The sequence below is a fragment of the Globicephala melas genome, chromosome 19, assembly GCF_963455315.2.
Source record: "Globicephala melas chromosome 19, mGloMel1.2, whole genome shotgun sequence".
In the NCBI taxonomy this organism is placed as follows: domain Eukaryota; kingdom Metazoa; phylum Chordata; class Mammalia; order Artiodactyla; family Delphinidae; genus Globicephala; species Globicephala melas.
Window position 1 is genome coordinate 11,335,694 of NC_083332.1, and position 18,270 is coordinate 11,353,963.

Below are 18,270 nucleotides of genomic sequence, written 5' to 3' on the forward strand. Positions count from 1 at the left end.
TTACTCACGTTTGTTTCTTAGTCCTCTGCTGTCAGGTCCTTCTCCTTGAACTGTTCCAAGCACGTGAAGACCTGGTGAGCTATTCCAAAGATATGAAGACTCGGAGACCCCCATCCCCATTTCTACTCTTAGAAGGGCCAAACAGAAAGTTCAAGGGACGTGCCTGATCACTGATTCTTTTTCCTAATGTTACCTACACCTCTTTTTATTCAAGATAATTGATGGTGATGGCATCCAGTTACAACTTGCTCTTTTCTAGTTTGGGGCCTTGAGAAGGTGAGCTGCTTCTAATTCTAACATTACAGAGCAACAAATCTCCAACACTTCCCAGGACTCAGTGCAAGATAACCAAAGCCCAAAGTCTGCTTCACACCTTCCTTCCCTGACCTTGTTTTAACTTAGATGTGTGATTGACCCTTAATAGACCTGCCTAAACCTTGCTGTGCCATGCTCTCCCAGTGACAGAAAACCAAGCCCACATAGTCAAGGGGGGAGGGAAGCGTTGCAACATGCAACGTGGCTAAGACCCTGCTACTCAGGGCTGACCAAAGGTCCCCAGTACACCAAGCTCACACAGCTGGGAAGAGTAAAAGAGAAAGTATAATTTGAGGTTAAAGGATGACATGAGAAAAGGAAGGGGAAAAAAAGTGATGGAGACTGGAGGAAGGCGCTGGGGCAGGCCACTCTTCACAGACCATTTCTCTGCAGCCCATCTCCCCTTCTTGTCAGATCTGGCAGGGCTTTTTACACTACTGGCTAGGCCTACTTTGTCTATCAGATTGTCAGGGCTTCCCCATTGGTGCCTGAGGGAGAAGGGTGGAGGCTCTGCAGAGGTCAGCTGTGGGGAAAAGGGCACATTTACAGATTGCTCATGCTCCTCTGGCTGCAGCATCCTTCACCTGTGGTTGTGGGGAGCCAGCGGGCCCTTGGCCTCTGACCAGCCTTTGGAGATTAAAGCCAATAGACTGTGAGCACTGTTTCATGTGTCACTTCCTTTCCCATTACCCACTGCCAGGTGAGGAAAGGTGTTGCCCAGGTCCAATAGGGCACTGAGTAAATCATCCCTCTTGTAAGCTTCCTTCACGTACCATCCTGATGTTCTGCAGAAATAACCAGTGAGGTTCCAGATGTGAAGCACCATCCTGCTCCTCTCTCCAAACAAGTCTCCCCCACAGACACCCATGTTTCACATCAGGAGCTCATTTTACATTCTGCCCTTTGGGAATCCATGCTTCCTTTCATGTCAGCCCTATGTGAACCTGTTCCACTCCAGACCACACTCCTTGAGCAATGTAGAATCAACATCATACCACCCATGCCCATCCAGTTTCTCTACTCAGACGCTCATTGCCTGGGCCATGTAGACCTCATTCTGTATCCCCGTCCCATTGTGTAGCTGGCTCTGCAGCCGCCAATATAGACACATGGACAGTCCTATAACCCATGCCCTGCATAGACCCCCATCCTTTTCATCTGACAATGTCTCTGATAAGCCCCTTAGGTAGACTTCCTTACATTCCTTAGGGGCCCTTGGCCCGCAGTTTGCAGGCCTGATCACCCTGAGCTGTGCCCATCTCTGTCCAACTATGTCTTCCCTTCCAAGAATAAGTACTCTCAGAGGGCAGGGCCTGCGTGCAACTCCTCTGTGGGTTCTCAGAATAGATGACTAAGTGAACCACGCTGTCTTGATTCCTTAGGAATTTCTTTTTCCTACAGAGTTAATGTACTCTAACGTGGCCTCTCCCCTCATCACAACATAAACAACTTCCTACCCTCGAACCACTTTTTAAGAGGTGGGTTTTTTTTCTTTTGAGTAGTTTTTAAGTTCACAGCAAAATTAAGCAGAAAGTAAGAGTTCTCATAGTCCCCCGGCCCTCCCACAGCCTCCCCCACTACCAGCATCCTACACCAGAGTGGTTCATTTGTTACACCGGCTGAATCTACACTGACACAGTATGGTTTACATTAGGATTCACATTAAATGCTTGCTTCTTGGGCTTCCCTGGTGGCGGAGTGGTTGAGAGTCCGCCTGCCGATGCAGGGGATACGGGTTCTGTGCCCCAGTCCGGGAAGATCCCACATGCCGCGGAGCGGCTGGGCCCGTGAGCCATGGCCGCTGAGCTTGTGCGTCCGGGGCCTGTGCTCCACAACGGGAGAGGCCACAACAGTGAGAGGCCCGCGCACAGCAAAAAAAAAAAAAAAATGTTTTCTCCTTGCAGCAAGTTAGCAACTTTATCAAACCACAGGTGTGTTCTTTGTGTTCTTGGGTGTTGGACCTTAGAAGGATTAAACTAGATAATGCACGTAATACTACATAATGTTTACCTGTGCCTTGCACAGAGTAGGCACACAAAAAGTATTTGTTGATAGAATTAATATGTGTGCACTAACTGCGAAGAGACTCAGGCGCTAGGAGGCAGAGCTGAGCTTCTCGGAAGGTCCCGCCTCTGTCCCTTTGCCCCTGACCTTATCTGCTCCCCGCCTCCACTGCTTCATTCCCACTCCGCTCTCCTGGGCTGTGGTGAAGCAATTTCCGCCCTAAGAAGGGTGCGGCTTCCGTCCCCTTCCGCTCTCGCGAGTACTGCTGGTTGAGGAAGGGTAGGTGGTGGCCACATTTCTTCGCTGCCCTTCCCCTGCTCTCCCGGTCACAGTTCCGCCCTTACTAGCCCCACTTCCGGCCAGAAAAGCCACTTCCACCCGGAAAAGTGGTCGTCCCGCTGGTGGCGCCAGGAGTAGCCAGGTCTCTTTATTTCCTGCCCACCCATAACTTCCGCCAGGAGATACAGTCTCCGCCGCTGTTTGTTCCATGCATGATCAACGCAAACGAAGCTAGATTCCCTCCAACTCAAGACGAGAGCTCCTCAAGCTGCAGAAGGAAGGGCGGGGAGGAAACAAGCCTCCGCCCTCACGCCACACCCTCCCACGTTCACGGAGGGGAAGCCACATTTGCCCTGAGAGAGGCGCGGCCGCTTTTTTCCTAACCCCGTTCTCGCGAGTTCTCGGAACTCTCGCGATAACCAACGCCCGACTTGTGCGCCCGGGAAACCCCGTTGCTCCCTTTTCCCTGACTGGCAGCTTGGAGGCCGCACGGTAAGCTGAGTGCTCCGGTCCGAATCGGGTGCGGGGTGTCGGGGCCCGATTCGCGATCCCGGAGCGTGTGCCTGGGAGCTCCGGGGTACTCGCGCGAGGCCGCCCCGCCCCCTGGAGTTGAGGCCACGTGCGAGCTGCAGGCCCGGGCATGTCTGGTTCGCGCTCTCCGGGAACCGAGGCTGGGCTTGGTGGGCAGCGGGGAGTGCGGGGGACCCCAGAATCAGGGGTTGGGGTCATACAGCGTCTTCACAAACGGGGGCAGGTAGTGTTCGTGCGACCCGGAGAGACCATGGGCGTCAGTGAGTTCTGTAGGACCCACAGGCGCAGGGGTCTTTAAAGCGGGGAATTGAAGTAGGGCCTTCGGAAGTAAGGAGAGTGCGACGGTTTAGATCGCGTTGGGGCTGGCCCCCGACCCTTGTCAGTCGTCTCCATCAATCCTGTGTTCACATGCTCGATTTTTCCCGCAGATGCCTGGAGTTACTGTAAAGGACGTGAACCAGCAGGAGTTCGTCAGAGCTCTGGCAGCCTTCCTCAAAAAGTGAGTGTGGGGATTGCGGTCCGAGTGGGTGGAGGCTGTCGCCTTTGCCTGATCCCTCAGCGCCCGCAGGCTTTCAGTCTGGGGAGGCTTGTTGGAGGTCTCTGTGGGATCCATCCTTTCTACATGAGGCCTGAGTTGTGTTTGAGTTTCAGTCTCTTTGTATTTTGGGACACATTGGGCTCTTCTTGATCTACAGTTGTGTTGAGGGGAGCGAATTGGGATGGAGTTTGTGGAGACTCCTGAATTGTGCCTTTCTCGCTGTCTTGGTCCCAGGTCCGGGAAGCTGAAAGTCCCTGAATGGGTGGACACTGTCAAGCTGGCCAAGCATAAAGAGCTCGCTCCCTATGATGAGAATTGGTTCTACACACGAGCTGGTGAGGAACTGGGGCCTTTGGCTGGGGCGTGGGGGGCTGGGTGTCCCCTTTGTGAGCTCTTACTTGCCCCCAGAAATAACAAGAGAGAAATCTTTGACTTTATCACTGCATGTTTTTTGTGACATTCAATTATTTTGTACGCTGAATCTGTTTCTTCATTTGTAAGAGATTCACGTGAGGACCTGTGCTTTTCTCTGAGTCTTGTGGGGGACCCAGGGACAAATGAGTAGAGTGTTCGTATTTTGCCTGGAGGTGGTTCATTTTAGAGAGAGGCATTGTCCTTTTAATGCTTATGGGTCTGTTTTATTGTTCAGATCGTCACACTAGACTGTCTTGTTAAATGAGTTGTTCGTAACTAAGGGGCTGGAGATCTGATCAGGTCACTCGTTGCTCTAGATCTTGGCAAGCCTCAAGTGCCCTGAAGAAAACCTTATGGTCACCCCGTACTGGTCCCTTTTCTTATCTTATTAATTCTTTAGTAATGATTTTGAAGGACTGATTTTTTTTTTTGCGGTACGGGGGCCTCTCACTGCCGTGGCCTCTCGTGTTGCGGAGCACGGGCTCCGGACGCGCAGGCTCAGCGGCCATGGCTCACGGGCCCAGCCGCTCCGCGGCATGTGGCATCTTCCTGGACCGGGGCACGAACCCGTGTCCCCTGCATCGACAGGCAGACTCTCAACCACTGTGCCACCAGGGAAGCCCCTGAAGGACTGATTTTAAGTGTAGCCCCTGATTGCATAGTCCTAGTGCTAGTGTTGCCTCATCTGTCTTTAATGTTTCAAGTTTCTCCAGTCACCCCCACGGAGGCTTACCTTGGGAGTAGGGGATGGAGTTCAAGGCTGGATTGTGCCAAGGTGGCAGCCTCTGCACAGGGCCTTCACTAAAGGCTCTCGGCCTCTCCTGTCTTCAGCCATCCTGTGTGAAGGGGCTCTGTCCTGACCAGAGCTTGTCTGTAGGTGGGAAGCAGAGTTTGGACAAAACTCCAGAATGACCTTGAGAAGAGTTGGCCTTGGTATAAGGTGCCCAGCACCTCGGAGCATGAAGTATTTTGTAGATGGTGGGCCAATCTTTCAGGCCCTAGACTGGGCGTAGGGGCCAGCATGCTCAGCCACAGTCTCTGACCCCTGAGGACTAAAAGGTCAAGTCTGAGATGAGTGGGATGGGCAGCATATCTGGGTAGAAAAATGGATCTGGTGAAGGGGAGCTGACTTGACCTCCCTGGGCGCACAATCAGTGGTGACGGGGCCTGGACGAGACCACCACTACCTCTGTCATCCACCCATCTTGGGAAGCAAGGCGTGCCTGGTCCTGACTGCTCTTTGGTGATGCCCCAAGAGCCGATAGGTCAAGCAAGGCAACTTTGGATCTAAGATGAGGAGAAAGAATCTCATAGCTTTTCCCGTTTGATCAGGTGAATACGCATATTTTGTATAACCTGTACCTAACAAAAACTTCCCGATTTGCAGTTGATGTCAGGGAGGTTAACATGCTTGTGGTCTGCCAGCTGCTGATGCCACAGTCTACCCGACTCTTGTCGTGATTGGAGGTGGGGGCAGCTCTGTCCCCTTGGCAGCGTTTTGTACTTTATTTTTCTAGGTGGGGAGAGATTAAGGGGAAATGGGGAAAGGACCCTGGGTAACACACACCGAGCTGAGCCTGCTGGCCGTCTCTACAGTTGCTGCGGCCCCTTTCTGCCCACTGCGCGCCTTCGCCAACACATCACGCTGGGTGTGCGTCCTCTGCCTGCCCTGCTGCTCTCCCTTGGCATTTCCAATGCTCGCTTTTGACTTCAGTTCCCCGGCTGCCCTAGTGGCACAGTGTAAGGGTTCTAGACCAGGGTGTGTTGTGTGCGCATTGTTGGGGCACAGCCATGTCTGTTTGTATAAAATCATGACAGGCAAGCGTTGCCGATGCCACAGGCTACATGGTCTACTCTCCGACCCTTTACAGGAAAAGTCTGCCGACCTCTGTTGGAGTCGAGAGTGCTCCCACTTAGTTTGGTCAGTCCATACTCTGGACAGGTGGAGTCATAGGAGATAGTCATTTACCCAGGAGAAAAGTGAGATACAGACCTGTGACGGCCGTGGGAGGGTGTGGCAGGCTGACTCCAAAACCACAGTCTGCCGTATTTGCTTTTCCTCCTCTGGATCGTGGGCCCCCTCAGGGGTTTGGGGCTGAAGCACAGTGGGATAGCGACCTGTCCTGGGAGGCTGAGCTCTGGCAGTGAGGGCAACAGGGCAGTGGGGGTCAAATGCTGGAGACGTAAGAGCCAGCACGGTGTGGACAGCTATTGACCTCAGGTATGGGGGATACAGAGGGCAGAGGTAGATGGCAGGGCCTTGAGGGTGGTCCGCAAGAGCTGCAGAGCTGTAGGGGTGAGCACTCACCAGGCAGTGGTGTAGGGGGCAGTGTGTGTGAGGGGTGAGGTGTAGAGGTAGAGCCTGTTTCAGGGGAGTGGGGAGAGTGCTCTAGGGGGAGGAGCAGTGTCAAGGGGGGACCACTGCAGGGCTTTGAAAGGGAGTGGTGCAGTGTGGCCCTAGACAGGCTTCTTGACCTCAGTTCTCAGAAGGGTCTGCTTGGGGAGGTAAGGATAAGAACACAGTGTGTGTCTCAGTAGGTGTCCAGCGGTGAGTGAGCAGCTGTGGGATTGGGGCGCCTGAGTGGTGTGTCTGTGTCTGTGTGTGTGTGTGTGTCGTGCTGCTCAGCTTGCAAGATCTTAGTTCCCCAACCAGGGATTGAACCCAGGCCCCTGCAGTGAAAGGGTAGAGCCCTAACCACTGGACCACCAGGGAATTCTCCCGCACCAGATAATTTTATGCGTCATTAAGAAAGACGTGAAGCTCCCCCTGGGAGAAACTAAGGTTGAGCTTTATTGGAGTTTGTTCCTTGCCAGTCACTGCTCAGGGTTGAAGTAAGTTGTTCCCCTTAGTACCATGGCGCAGACCACTTGAAGGGGGTGGACTCTGTCGCAGCTCACAGGGAGCAGTGTTGGGGTTCAGACCCCATGTACCAGACAGCCCGCCCCTTTCCGTGCTGAGATTGGGCTGAGCGCTGGTCCTGGTTCAGCAAGATTCATTTATAGTGTGCAGCCTCTTCCAGGCGTTCGTGAAATTAGGAGTGTTCATCTCAGCCCCTTCGTAAGGCTCTTACTTCCGCAGCCCAAGTGGGAGAGCAGATCTCCACCTAGAGCCAGGGCGTGACCAGACAGGTGCAGGGGGGGTGGCCGTAGCCGTTGGGCATTTGCACTGGTCTTCAAGGCGAGTTTTCCGTGAGGTCACACCTGGCAGAAAGATTGCGGGGGGGTGGCTTGTAACAGGTGACTCTTGATCCTGGCAGTGGGTGGGCTGCTTGGTGCCTGGAAGAGGGTCAGATCCCAGACCTGGGGGGTGGGGTGAGGACGAAAAGAACCAAGGAGAGTGGTTTTAAAGTGAGCGGAGGACAAAGGCAGTGGTATCAGGGAGAGGCTGCACAGTGGTCCTGGAGAAGTGGCCATGGTTTGTGCTGCACTGTTGGCCCCTGAAGCCTGTGGCTGTATCTGGAGACGGTCTTAGAGGGCAGGAGAGAGGCTGAGAACAAGTTGTGCGTAGGAACTGCTCTGGGAGGGGCAGCTGGAGGGAAGGAGGAGCCTACCTCACCTGGCCACTTCCCCCTCCCCCCAGCTCAGGACACTGGCGGGTCATGGAGATGGCCCATCGCCCCGGGACTCTTGGCGCAAGTCATTATTGAAGGAACGAGTCCTCGGCTCCCCCGTTCATCTTCAGGACTAAGGGGAATCTAACGTGCTGGTCTCTGGGGTGATCTGAATCCCTACCTTTGAGCTTTCAGCCAGGCAGGGCTGTGTGATGGCCAGCGTCTGGGCCCCAGTTCTTCAAAGCTCAGTGGCCCCCTGAGGTAGAAGAGCAGAACCTTCTGGAGGGGCTGTCCCTACGGAGCTTGTGGCGTGAGCCCAGGAGTACTCTGTGGAGTTTAACCTTTTCCATACAGGAAAGTAGCACCTGACGCGTTCATGGCATCTTCACAGTAGCGCTCAATGAGGTACTTTTTGTCCCGGTTCTCAGGTGAGGAGGATAGGTGACTTGCCAAGGCCACAGTATCGGGCGGGCTGCTAAGGCCATGTTACCGCCTCACTTGAGAGAGTGAAAAGCAGATGGCATAGGGCCTGGCAGGCACGTGTTCCAGTTGAACAGAAGAGGATTTCCAAGGAGGCTGGCCAGGGTGGGTGAGGGACTTGCCCAAGCCCGTCAAGGGTCCAGAATCCCAGTCCACAGAGTGGGTGACGCACCTTCCAGGTTGGGAACATCCGCTGCATAGGATGTCAGCTCTGCTACCACTGTTACCTAAGCTCTCCAGCGCTGGGGTGTGGGAGGATCAGTAGGTCTCTTCTCCAGCTCTGCTGCCCTTCAGAGCTCCCAGGCAGATGAAGGGGGACAGTCACGGCTTAAACATTTGCTAGACTCTCCCCACAGAACCTCAGGTCCACCTCGCAGCGCAGCTGGGCACTAACAGCTAAGCAAGTCCCTGGGGGGGGGGGGGGGCGGGTTGCCTGCCTGGTCACGTGGCTATGGCAGTCCCTCCACTACCTGTGCGCGCCAGTCTCCTGAACTGGGGGGTGGTCAGGTACAGGGGCTTGGCGTGCATTCTCACGTTTCAGTTTCCCTGACCGTAAAACGGTGAGGTGAGAATCTGCTGCCGCACACAACTAGATTTGTGACCTTGAGCAAGGCCCTTTCCTAAGGCTGCCTCAGCTGTGGAGAAGCGTCTTCTCTGCCTGAGAAGGGTTCTCAAGTCTCCCTTGCCTCCCACCCAGCTTCCACAGCACGGCATCTGTACCTCCGGGGCGGCGCTGGGGTTGGTTCCATGACCAAGATCTACGGGGGGCGTCAGAGGAATGGTGTCATGCCCAGCCACTTCAGCAGAGGCTCCAAGAGCGTGGCCCGGCGGGTCCTCCAGGCCCTGGAGGGGCTGAAAATGGTGGAAAAGGACCAAGATGGGTAAGTGGGGGGGGGGTGCACCTGCCCCCCAGCCAGGCAGGGGGTTCTTCAGAATAGTGCACAGCGCGGGGCCTCCCCCCGACCTCTCTGGCTAACTACTCCAGGCTCCAGGAAGGTAATTTAGCGACTGTCCGCTTTCATTATCCTGCTCGTTAGCTTTTCCCAATTGATTTTTCGGGGCTTTTGATCTAATGCTTGCACAAACGGCACCCCATCAGCTCCCAGGGGAGCTCCCACTCCAGCCTCCAGCTTGTTGGAATGCAGCCGACTAGGGACCTCAGTGCGACTTGGCTGGTGTCATGTGGTCCTGTGCCTTCTTGGAAAGCCTGGCTCGTGTCCAGGAGAGGCCTGGCAGGGATCAGGGACGTTGGTGGGAGCCTGCACTCACCTGGGGCTATATGACCCTTCTCTCCCACAGGGGCCGCAAACTAACACCTCAGGGACAGAGAGATCTGGACAGAATCGCTGGACAGGTGAGGGCTGGGTACCTCAGTCACCGCCTGGGTGTTTCTGGAGCCTGGGTTTTGTCAAATGGGAGTTTCCTCCCCTGGAGGGGCACAGCCCAGGGGAGGAGGGTGCAGGAGAAAGAACGTTTCTGACAGACTTCCTGTGGGGGCTGGTTGAAAATGCAGGTGCCTGGGTGAAGGGAGGCCCAGGGTGCGGCTCGCCGGGCTGGCTTCTGCAGGGCACGCTCCGCACACGCGACTCCCTCTTCCTGGTCAGCCTTCTGATCCCGGCTGCAGTGTTTTCTTCCTTAGTCTTCATGCTTACTGAGTGTTGGGGTGCCTGAGAACCCAGGTCTCCATCCAGATGCTGACTGACTGTAGACACCCTGGGCCAGAGTCCCTTCACCTGGAGCCAGGCTCCCCGCCTGTAGAGAGATCTGCTTTTGGCTGCCTCGGAGGGAGGTGGTGAGGATTCCATGAGCTACGGCAACAGAGGCCCCCGGGGTCTGGCATGACCTCTTGACTCAGGCCTCCTGGGAGTCTTGGACTGTTGAGTCATTTAAGTGTTAGAAGAGAACGGAGGTGTCAGCCCTCTGGGGATTGGGGGTGGCCTGGAGTGAGAAGGTGGCTCTTCAGGGCAGAGCAGGGCCTGGCACAAACAGCAGTGTGGAGTGATGGGCAGATGTTGGAAACACACGACAACGCTCTCTTTCCTTGAGAGTCCCAGTTCTATCCTGTAAAGGAGGATACCCAATATTGTGAGGATCGGATGAGATGAATACATGTAAACCACGAATCAGGGTGCCTGGCACCCCATAGCTACTGGGGAGCTACTGTGACGTGCTTGAACACAGACCCCACAACTGATCTTAACTGTTTGTCCATCTTTTCCACAGGTGGCAGCTGCCAACAAGAAGCATTAGAACAAACGATGCTGGGTTAATAAACTGCCTCGTTCGTAGTCCTGGTCTGGGTCTCTTGATTGGGGGGTGACCGGGCAAGAGGAAGGAGTGCTGCACTGCACTTCCCTTCCCTTGAGAAAGAGGGGGCCCAGGGCCTTTCCTGGATGGCTGTGGTACTCAACAGCCTCGGAAACCTGAGGCCTGGCCTTCCAGGTTCACACGGTTCTGCCCCAAGTGGGCGAGACGGTGGTGCAAGACCCAGGGGGCCCTTGCTCCTCTCCCACACCTTGCCTTTGCGGGTCTCAGAAAAAGAAACGGAAAGTTCAAGCAGTGGCCCCACGTGGAGCCTTGGACCCTGCTGGAACAAAACAGGAGGGCCCTGGGGCTCAGGTGCTGCTTCTCTGGAAGGAAGTGGACAAGGAAAGCCGTCACTCGGGGCGGTCCTTCGTGTGCTTCCAGCCCAAGGTGACCTGCCTAGTATACACGTCCTTTTCCTGACCTACACGGGAGCCTTCACTTTGGGGATCTCTGGCCTGGGCCCTGCTGTAAGATGGAGCTAGCTGTACCTGCCCCAAGAATTGGGATGCAGTGCTGAAGCTGCAGCAGGGACCCAGCGGGCAGGGGGCTGCTAGTTCCCAGAGGGAGGGGCATGGCCCCTGCATAGAGGCCAAGTTCCCAGGGCCTTCCTGGTGTCGCCCCCCACCACAGTTCTGCATGCTGATTGGCTCTTTGCACTAATGGGACGGGAGCCCCACCTGTGATTGGTCTCCTGGTCCAGGTGGGAGGTGCAAAGGGCTTCCAGTAGGCAGGTGCTAAGCTTTGGAAGGGTCCCCTTCACGCTTTGAGACCTGGCCCACCTCCCATTTGGGGAAAACTAAGATGCTGGGCCTGAGCTGGCTAGGCCAAGACCCCTGAGGTTCCCCCATCCCAAGTTACTCCTCAGATCAAAGCCATTTCCTTCCAGTGCCAAGCCTGGCTTTGAACTCCCAATGACTTGGGTTCAAATTCCAACACTGCCCAAAATTCTGTGCGCCCTTGAGCAAACTTACCCTCGGCCTTGTGCTCCTGCCCGTAAAGCTGCTTACCCCTACCTGAGGGATTCGGGGAGATGCCGAGTCTTGGCTCAAAGGCACACCTGATGCACCGAGATGTCCAAAATGGAAAGTATCAAACCAAAGAGTCCCCTGCACCCAGTGGGGGATGGAGGTGTCGTTTCCCCCAGCCTGGAAGTTGTCAGGACTGGAAGATCTGATCTGAATAAACACTGGACTAGAGCCTGCCACGTGCAAGGTGCTTTATAAATATATCACTTAATACTCTGAAATAGGTACCAAAAGGCGCAGTTTGGAGATGGGGACGATCGGTCACAGGTTGGGTAATTTGCCTGATGTCCCACAGCCAGGAGGTGGCAAAGCCAGCATTTGGACCCGGGCTGTAGCCACTGCAGGGCACTGTCCCTTAGAAGGGAAAATTAGGCCCAAAGGGTTACACTCCTGGGCATGGCCTTCAGCCAGTCCTTGTTTGGGGCCTAAGTTTCCTCTTTTGCTGATTGAGGATGAAGATATTTCCCAGAGTCGTCCTGGGAATGCAATGCCAAGCGTCTGGTTTGCTCACACAGTGCCAGATACCAGGGTGCTGGGTAAGCGGGAGGTGGAGGTGCCCAGACAGGCCAGCGAGCCTGAGAGGGCCTACAATGCGGCGGCTTCAGCCACTGGGAGGCAGTCGAGGGCCTGGAAACCGGCTCAGCCAGGAAGGATGCTGAAGGAGGTGAATTCCTAAGGGCTGCAGCGTCTGGATCCAGACTTCTTCCTACATGGGGGTTGTAGGAAGAACTTTAGTACAGAGGGGCTAATGACCTGCTGTACAGAGAGGGACCCAACAGAACACCTGGGTCCCTGGAGGGAAGGAGGGAAGGCCCGAGGGCCAGAGAAGAGGAACTGTGTCCTAGGAACTGTGCTAAGCACACTGATATTGTTACAGGCTCACAGGTAGGGAGGTTATGCCCAGATTACAGGAAGAGAAACTGAGGCTCAGATGACCAGAGCTGAGATTCAAACCCAGGAGGTGTGAACTCTTGAGGCCCATGTTCTTCTGTGTGGGTGACAGTTGCACCTTTTTTTAAAAAAACAAAATACTTCAAGCATGCAAAACAGTATATATACATAATAGTGTAACAAAGACCCATGGGACTTCCCTGGTGGCGCAGTGGTTAAGAATCCACCTGCCAATGCAGGGGACACGAGTTCGAGCCCTGGTCCGGGAAGATCCCACGTGCCATGGAGCAACTAAGCCCATGCACCACAACTACTGAGCCTGTGCTCTCGAGCCCACGAGCCACAACTACTGAAGCCCGCGTGCCTAGAGCCCGTGCTCCGCAACAAGAGAAGCCACCGCAATGAGAAGCCCGTGCGCCGCAACGAAGAGTAGCCCCTGCTCGCCGCAACTACAGACAGCCCGCGCACAGCAACGAAGACCCCGCGCAGCCAAAAATAAATAAATAGATAAGACCCATGAACCCACCACCCAGCTTAAAAAGTAAAGCAAGGCATAAAACTAAGACAGACAAAGCCCTCTGTGTACCCTTCCCAGTCGCAACCTCCTTGCTTCCCCCAGAGGTAACCCCTCTCGGGAGTGGGGTATCACTCCCCTGCATGCGTTTACACCTTTACTGTAGACACATGTGTCCCAAACAGCACACGCTGTTGTTTTGCCTTTTGAAAACAAGCCAGCCGGATCCTGTCATAGTACATTTCTTCTCATTTTCTTGTTGTTTCTGAGATGCAGCCATGTTGACAAGCAAAGCTCGGCCTCTTCTGCTGTGTGCTACTCCATTGACTGACTATACCTCAAGTTATGCATCCCTTCTCCTGTAAATGGGCTTTTCGTCTGTTTCCCAGTTTTTGCTACCAAAAATCTCCCTGCCATGAAGTTTTTCATGGTGTCTCCTTATGTGTGTGTGCGCGCGCATGTATGAGATGGTCCCCTAACTGCTCACAAACATCTAAACAACCTCATGTCATTCCCCCACCCCCCCACCCCTCAGGCCTCATTTTCCTCCCACTTGACCTACAATAATGCTCAAAGGAAGCTGGTCACACATAAGTGACTTGGAATCCCTGCTCCACCACCAGACTGTACAAACTGGGCAAGTAACAGTGATGGTGTTCCCTCTCTGTGATGGCCTCAGCTTCCTCCACTGTAAAATGGGGGGCTGGCCTACCTTGCCCACTTGTGGAGAGGCTAAAATGAAAGAACACCAAGAAAGAGCCCATCGTGGCCCTTTGGGTGTCGGGAACATCCACTTATGTCACAACATCAGGGAGATATTTTTATCCTTATCTCTTGAATTAAAAATGCCAAATCTTGGAAAGGGAAGCCACCACCTAGTCACGGAGCTGGTGGGCCTGCCTCATGTATTCCTCATGAGCATTAATAGTAACTAACATTTACTGAGCACCTACTACGTGCCAGGCCCTGTGTTCAGTGCTGTGCATGCACAACCTCTTTAAATCCTCTTTTCCAACCCCAAGGAGGGAGGACACGGAGGCTCAGAGAGGGGACAAGTTTTGCCCAAGGCCAGTGAGAGGAAAGACCAGGCTCGGAGCCACCCGCGTCCCCTGACCACCTGTGCGCAGCAGGCACCCCGAACTCTGGCTCCCTCGGGCTTCCTTTGCAGTGACGAGCCAGGCCTTAAACCAACCTCTTCCCCCACCCAAGCAGCCTCCTCTCGGGGGAGTTGTGGCGGCCACAGGTGCAGGGAGCAGTTCCTCCCCACTCACGGCCTGAAGCCTCCCGGCAGGGGCTGCCCCCAACCTGACAACCAAAGGACCCAGCAGCGGGGCCAGTGGAGCCCATCTCCGAAGGGCTGGGCAGGAAGTGGGGCGGGGTTTGGGGCTCGGCCGAGGTGGGATCTGGTACCCCAGGGCCGCTGCTACCCAGACAAAACAACCCACTGGGAGAAGATGCCTGGGGGTCCCCGAGCCCGCCAAACCCCGCATGCCACCATCTTTCTCCTCTTGATCTTCGCTGCTAGCATGGGTACGTGGTCAACAGGCAGGTGCTGGGGGCAGGTGGGGGGGGGAACTGGGAGACTGTTGAGAAGGCCCAGGCAGTGGGGACGGGAGAGGAGCTGGCAGGAGGGGTCTAGAAAAGACCCCGTAGAAACTGCATCTGCTTGACCGTCCCAAGCAGGCCAACGGGAGGCTGGAGGGGGGCTCAGCGAAATTGAAGGGGCATCCCCCATGGGGGAGGCAGGGCGAGAGACACCTTCCGCACCCCCTCGTCCCCCCAGATCAAAATAAGGAACTAAGGCTGCCCTTGACTGAGCTCCAGAGCTGGGGGCAGGGAGGGGACTGTGGGTAGTGCTCAGTTTCAGGGGAGAAAAAGCTTTTCTCCTTCTCTGCCTTGAATCCCGGTCACCATCCCCTAGGTAGGGAACCCCTTCTCAGTGCTGGGGGAGCCGGTGACCTTCCCCCTTCCTCTCTCACGCAAGGCCAGCTGGCAGGGCTGTGAGCACCCCGTTTGACGGAGTTTAGAGAGGTGGCCAGTCACCCCAAATTTCCACTGGGAGCTGAGTTTGGAGTCCGTGACCCTCAGGTTGCTGCCTCTGCCGCCACCTCTCTCCTCCTCCCGCCACAGACAGCCATGTGGACTGGCCCGAGGGCAGCGAGGGGGCGGAGGGGGGGGATAGTGGCACAAGAACTGGGGCTTCCCCAGCCTGGGCCACCCAGCCCCCTCCCGCCAACCACCTAGCTGAGGCCCTCCCCTAACGCCCAGCCCAGCCCAAACACTGAACTCACCCCTGGCACCCAGCTTGACACACACAAAGTTACGCAAACGGAGGACAAGGGGCAGGCCCAGGGTCACAGGGCAGGACAGACTCACAAACCGGCAGGAAGCGGCCCAGGGCCAGGGGGCCTGGGTTCGAACCCCTGAGCCACTCCTGCCGCCCTGGGCCTCAGCTGTCACACTTGTAAAATGGGATAATGAGAGAACCGACGTCTAAGGGTTCTGTGACAGTTATACACAATATATAAAGCGCCAGGTGTGTGGCCAGGCTGGGGCTGGGGTGAGAAAATAATCTAGGAAGGCCTGCAGGAGGAGGTGATGCCCAAACTGATTCTAGAAGGAGCTGCCTGGGGGGCACTGCTAGCACTGGGGACCCGACTATCCAAGTGCCAGTGAGCTCAGTGGGGCCGAAGCTCGGAGCAGGTACGGACAGGGTGGCAGGAGGTGGCTCTGGAGAGGCGAGTGGGGACCCCCCAGCAGTGTGTCACTCACACTCTTCTGCACACACCCCCGCCACTCACACATGCACACACACAGCCAGGAGCGCTGTAGAAGCAGGGGCCGGGCTGGGCCTGTGTCTCCATTCACGGTCCCTCACGCATTTGCCTCTCCGCAGGCCCCAGGTGCCAGGCCCTGTGGGTGGACTGGGGCCCACCATCGGTGACGGTGAGCATTGGGGACGAGGTCCGCCTCCTGTGCAGACACAACGGCAGCAACCCCAACATCACATGGTGGCGCATCCTCCAGGGCAACTCCACGTGGCCCCCGATGATGGAGCTCTCAAGCCCGGGCCCCAAGGGAGAGCTGGTCATCCAGCAGGTGACCAAGAGCCACAGGGGCATGTACAGGTGCCAGGTCAAGGAAGGCCAGAAGGTCCAGCGCTCCTGTGGGACCTACCTCCGCGTGCGTGGTGAGTGCACAGCTCCCCACAGCTGGGGCCATACCTCCGCGTGCGCGTGCGTGGTGAGCGCACACCACTCCACCGCTAGGGCCGCTGGCTTCCTCACCTGTGACAGGGGCCGGGGCAGGGGGTGGTGGTGGGGGGGGGGTGGAGCCAGTGCCTGAGCTCCTGCATCTCGGGCATCCTCACTCCCCGGCTCACACACGGTGGCTGATTGATTTTCTCACCTGCAAGGTGGGGACTTCAGTGGTCTTGGGCCTCGATGCGAGTGTGGCCGGGAGGCGAGGGGAGGACTCGAGGCGCTGGGCTCTGAGCGGCACTCCCTCCTCACAGAGCCACTCCCCAGGCCCTTCCTGGACATGGGCGAGGGCACCAAGAACAACATTATCACAGCCGAGGGCATCATCCTACTCATCTGCGCCGTGGTGCCTGGGACGCTGCTGCTGTTCAGGGTGAGCCACGCCGGGGACCAGGGTCCCGCCTAAAACTTGACAGAATGGCAGCCCCCCCCCCATAGGGGCTGTGAGGGGGGTCAGGAATTTAATATAAGGAAAGCATTTTACATGGCGCTGGGCCCGGAGGGGCGTCCTGGCTCAGTCTCCCCCCAGGGGTGTCCTCACATTCCCCGCCCCCCACAGAGATGTCCAACTCTCCCCGTCTACCCAGGAGTGCTGTCGCCTCCAGATGTAGCCAAGGCCAGGGAAGATGGGGGCTGGTGTCCTCCCAGAGTCTCTGGCCAGCACCAGTCTCTCTTTAGGGCGCGGGGCAACTACAGCCATTTACTATTATTGTTGTTGTTATTCGTGGAGAAGAACAGGCAGTGGCGACAGCCCAAAGGGCACTGGCTTGGACCCAGAGAGACCTGCCATTTACAGGACATGTGGCTCTGGGCATGTCCCTTACCCTTTCTGGTAAAGCACCTCCTGGCCTCCATGAGGGTCTGAAAACACATTCTCTCCCCCATTCACGGAGGCTCCCAATTCCCCAACAGAAACGGTGGCAGAACATGAAATTCGGGGCAGATGTCCAGGATGACTATGAAGATGAAAATCTTTATGAGGTGAGTGGAAGGTGGGGACAGGTGCGTGTCTGTGGGCGGGGCTCTTACGGGGTTCCTCCCTGAGGTTGGCCGGGAAGCAGGGACCCAGGCGTCCGGGCCCTGAGGCTCACCACCCCGTTTCCACCCCAGGGCCTGAACCTCGATGACTGCTCCATGTATGAGGACATCTCCCGGGGCCTCCAGGGCACCTACCAGGATGTGGGTAGCCTCCACATCGGAGACGTTCAGCTAGAGAAGCCGTGACCCAGCCGGGCTGCCCCCCCAGCTGGGCACCCAAACCGTGTCTCACCCCACTTCCTTGGGACCCGCTCTCTTTTCACAATCTTTCCTGGGAGTATCCTGACTCAACTTCCCCCTTGGGAGTGGCCACTCTTCTTCCCTCTAGACCGTCCTCATCCCCTCCCCACACCCTAACTCAATCCTCCCCTTACTGCCTTTCCCAGGCTCCCCCCCATCCAGCGGGTAATGAGCCCTTAGTCGCTGCTTCTAGGGGAGCTGATTGTAGCAGCCTCATTAGTGTCACCTCCCCCCTCCCTGCTCTGTCATGGCCACTTAGTGATAATAAATCCTTCCCAACTGCAGACCTTCGCAGGAGTCTCGGATCTCATGGGGACCACTCCCCCCCCTCCTCTGGGGCCCAGAGGTCCAGGACCTCAGCCCCCTCCTCCCCCAGCTCCTGACCACTCCCCACACCTGGGACCAGGTAGCCAGTCTTGGCTGTCCCCTGGAAGAACCAGGAAGTGTCTTGGGAAGGTCCCCAACCCAGGCCATGTGCCTGAGCAGAGGGGGACACAGAGGGGACCCAGGTAACCATATTCATTTATGCGTATTTAAGTCCCAAAGACACAGTGGACTGTCTGGTGAGACTGGTACCAAATTCTGACCATGGCCACACCTGTTCTCTGGGAGTGGACTTGTAGAAACGGGATTTGGAGAGTCTGTGGCCCTAAACTGGGGATGGTGGGGAAATCCGGAGGCGGTTGACAGAGAGGGACAGAGATAGAGTTTCTGAGCTAGACAGGGGAGGGAAATCGAGACAAGGATAATGATGGAGAGACAGAGCAAGTGAATTGAAAGACACTGAGGAGAAAGGGCATCAGAGAGAGACAGAGAGACAGCAGGAAGAGACGGGAAGGAAAGAAGGGTCCATAGAAAAATGGACATCGAGAGGCTGACCCTT

The 18,270-nt window shown here is 56.1% G+C and overlaps 2 protein-coding genes across 3 annotated transcripts; both read left to right on the forward strand.

Annotated features, from left to right (window-relative positions):
* Nucleotides 1–3,004: 3,004 nt before the first annotated feature.
* Nucleotides 3,005–10,400, forward strand: RPS19 (ribosomal protein S19). Its single transcript, XM_030874079.2, has 6 exons — nt 3,005–3,090; nt 3,558–3,628; nt 3,902–4,002; nt 8,810–8,993; nt 9,412–9,466; nt 10,336–10,400. The coding sequence occupies exons 2-6, from the start codon at nt 3,558–3,560 to the stop codon at nt 10,360–10,362; spliced, it is 438 nt and encodes a 145-aa protein (XP_030729939.1). The 5' UTR covers nt 3,005–3,090; the 3' UTR covers nt 10,363–10,400.
* Nucleotides 10,401–14,303: 3,903 nt separating this feature from the next.
* Nucleotides 14,304–17,333, forward strand: CD79A (CD79a molecule). Of its 2 annotated transcripts, none has more exons than XM_030874086.2 (5): nt 14,304–14,379; nt 15,746–16,039; nt 16,364–16,482; nt 17,022–17,090; nt 17,220–17,333. In XM_030874086.2, exons 1-5 carry the CDS (start codon nt 14,304–14,306, stop codon nt 17,331–17,333), a joined length of 672 nt encoding a protein of 223 aa, XP_030729946.1. The 2 variants fall into 2 exon arrangements, with proteins under 2 accessions (XP_030729946.1, XP_060145488.1); XM_060289505.1 differs by having other exon boundaries at nt 15,746–15,936; nt 16,366–16,482.
* Nucleotides 17,334–18,270: the final 937 nt, after the last annotated feature.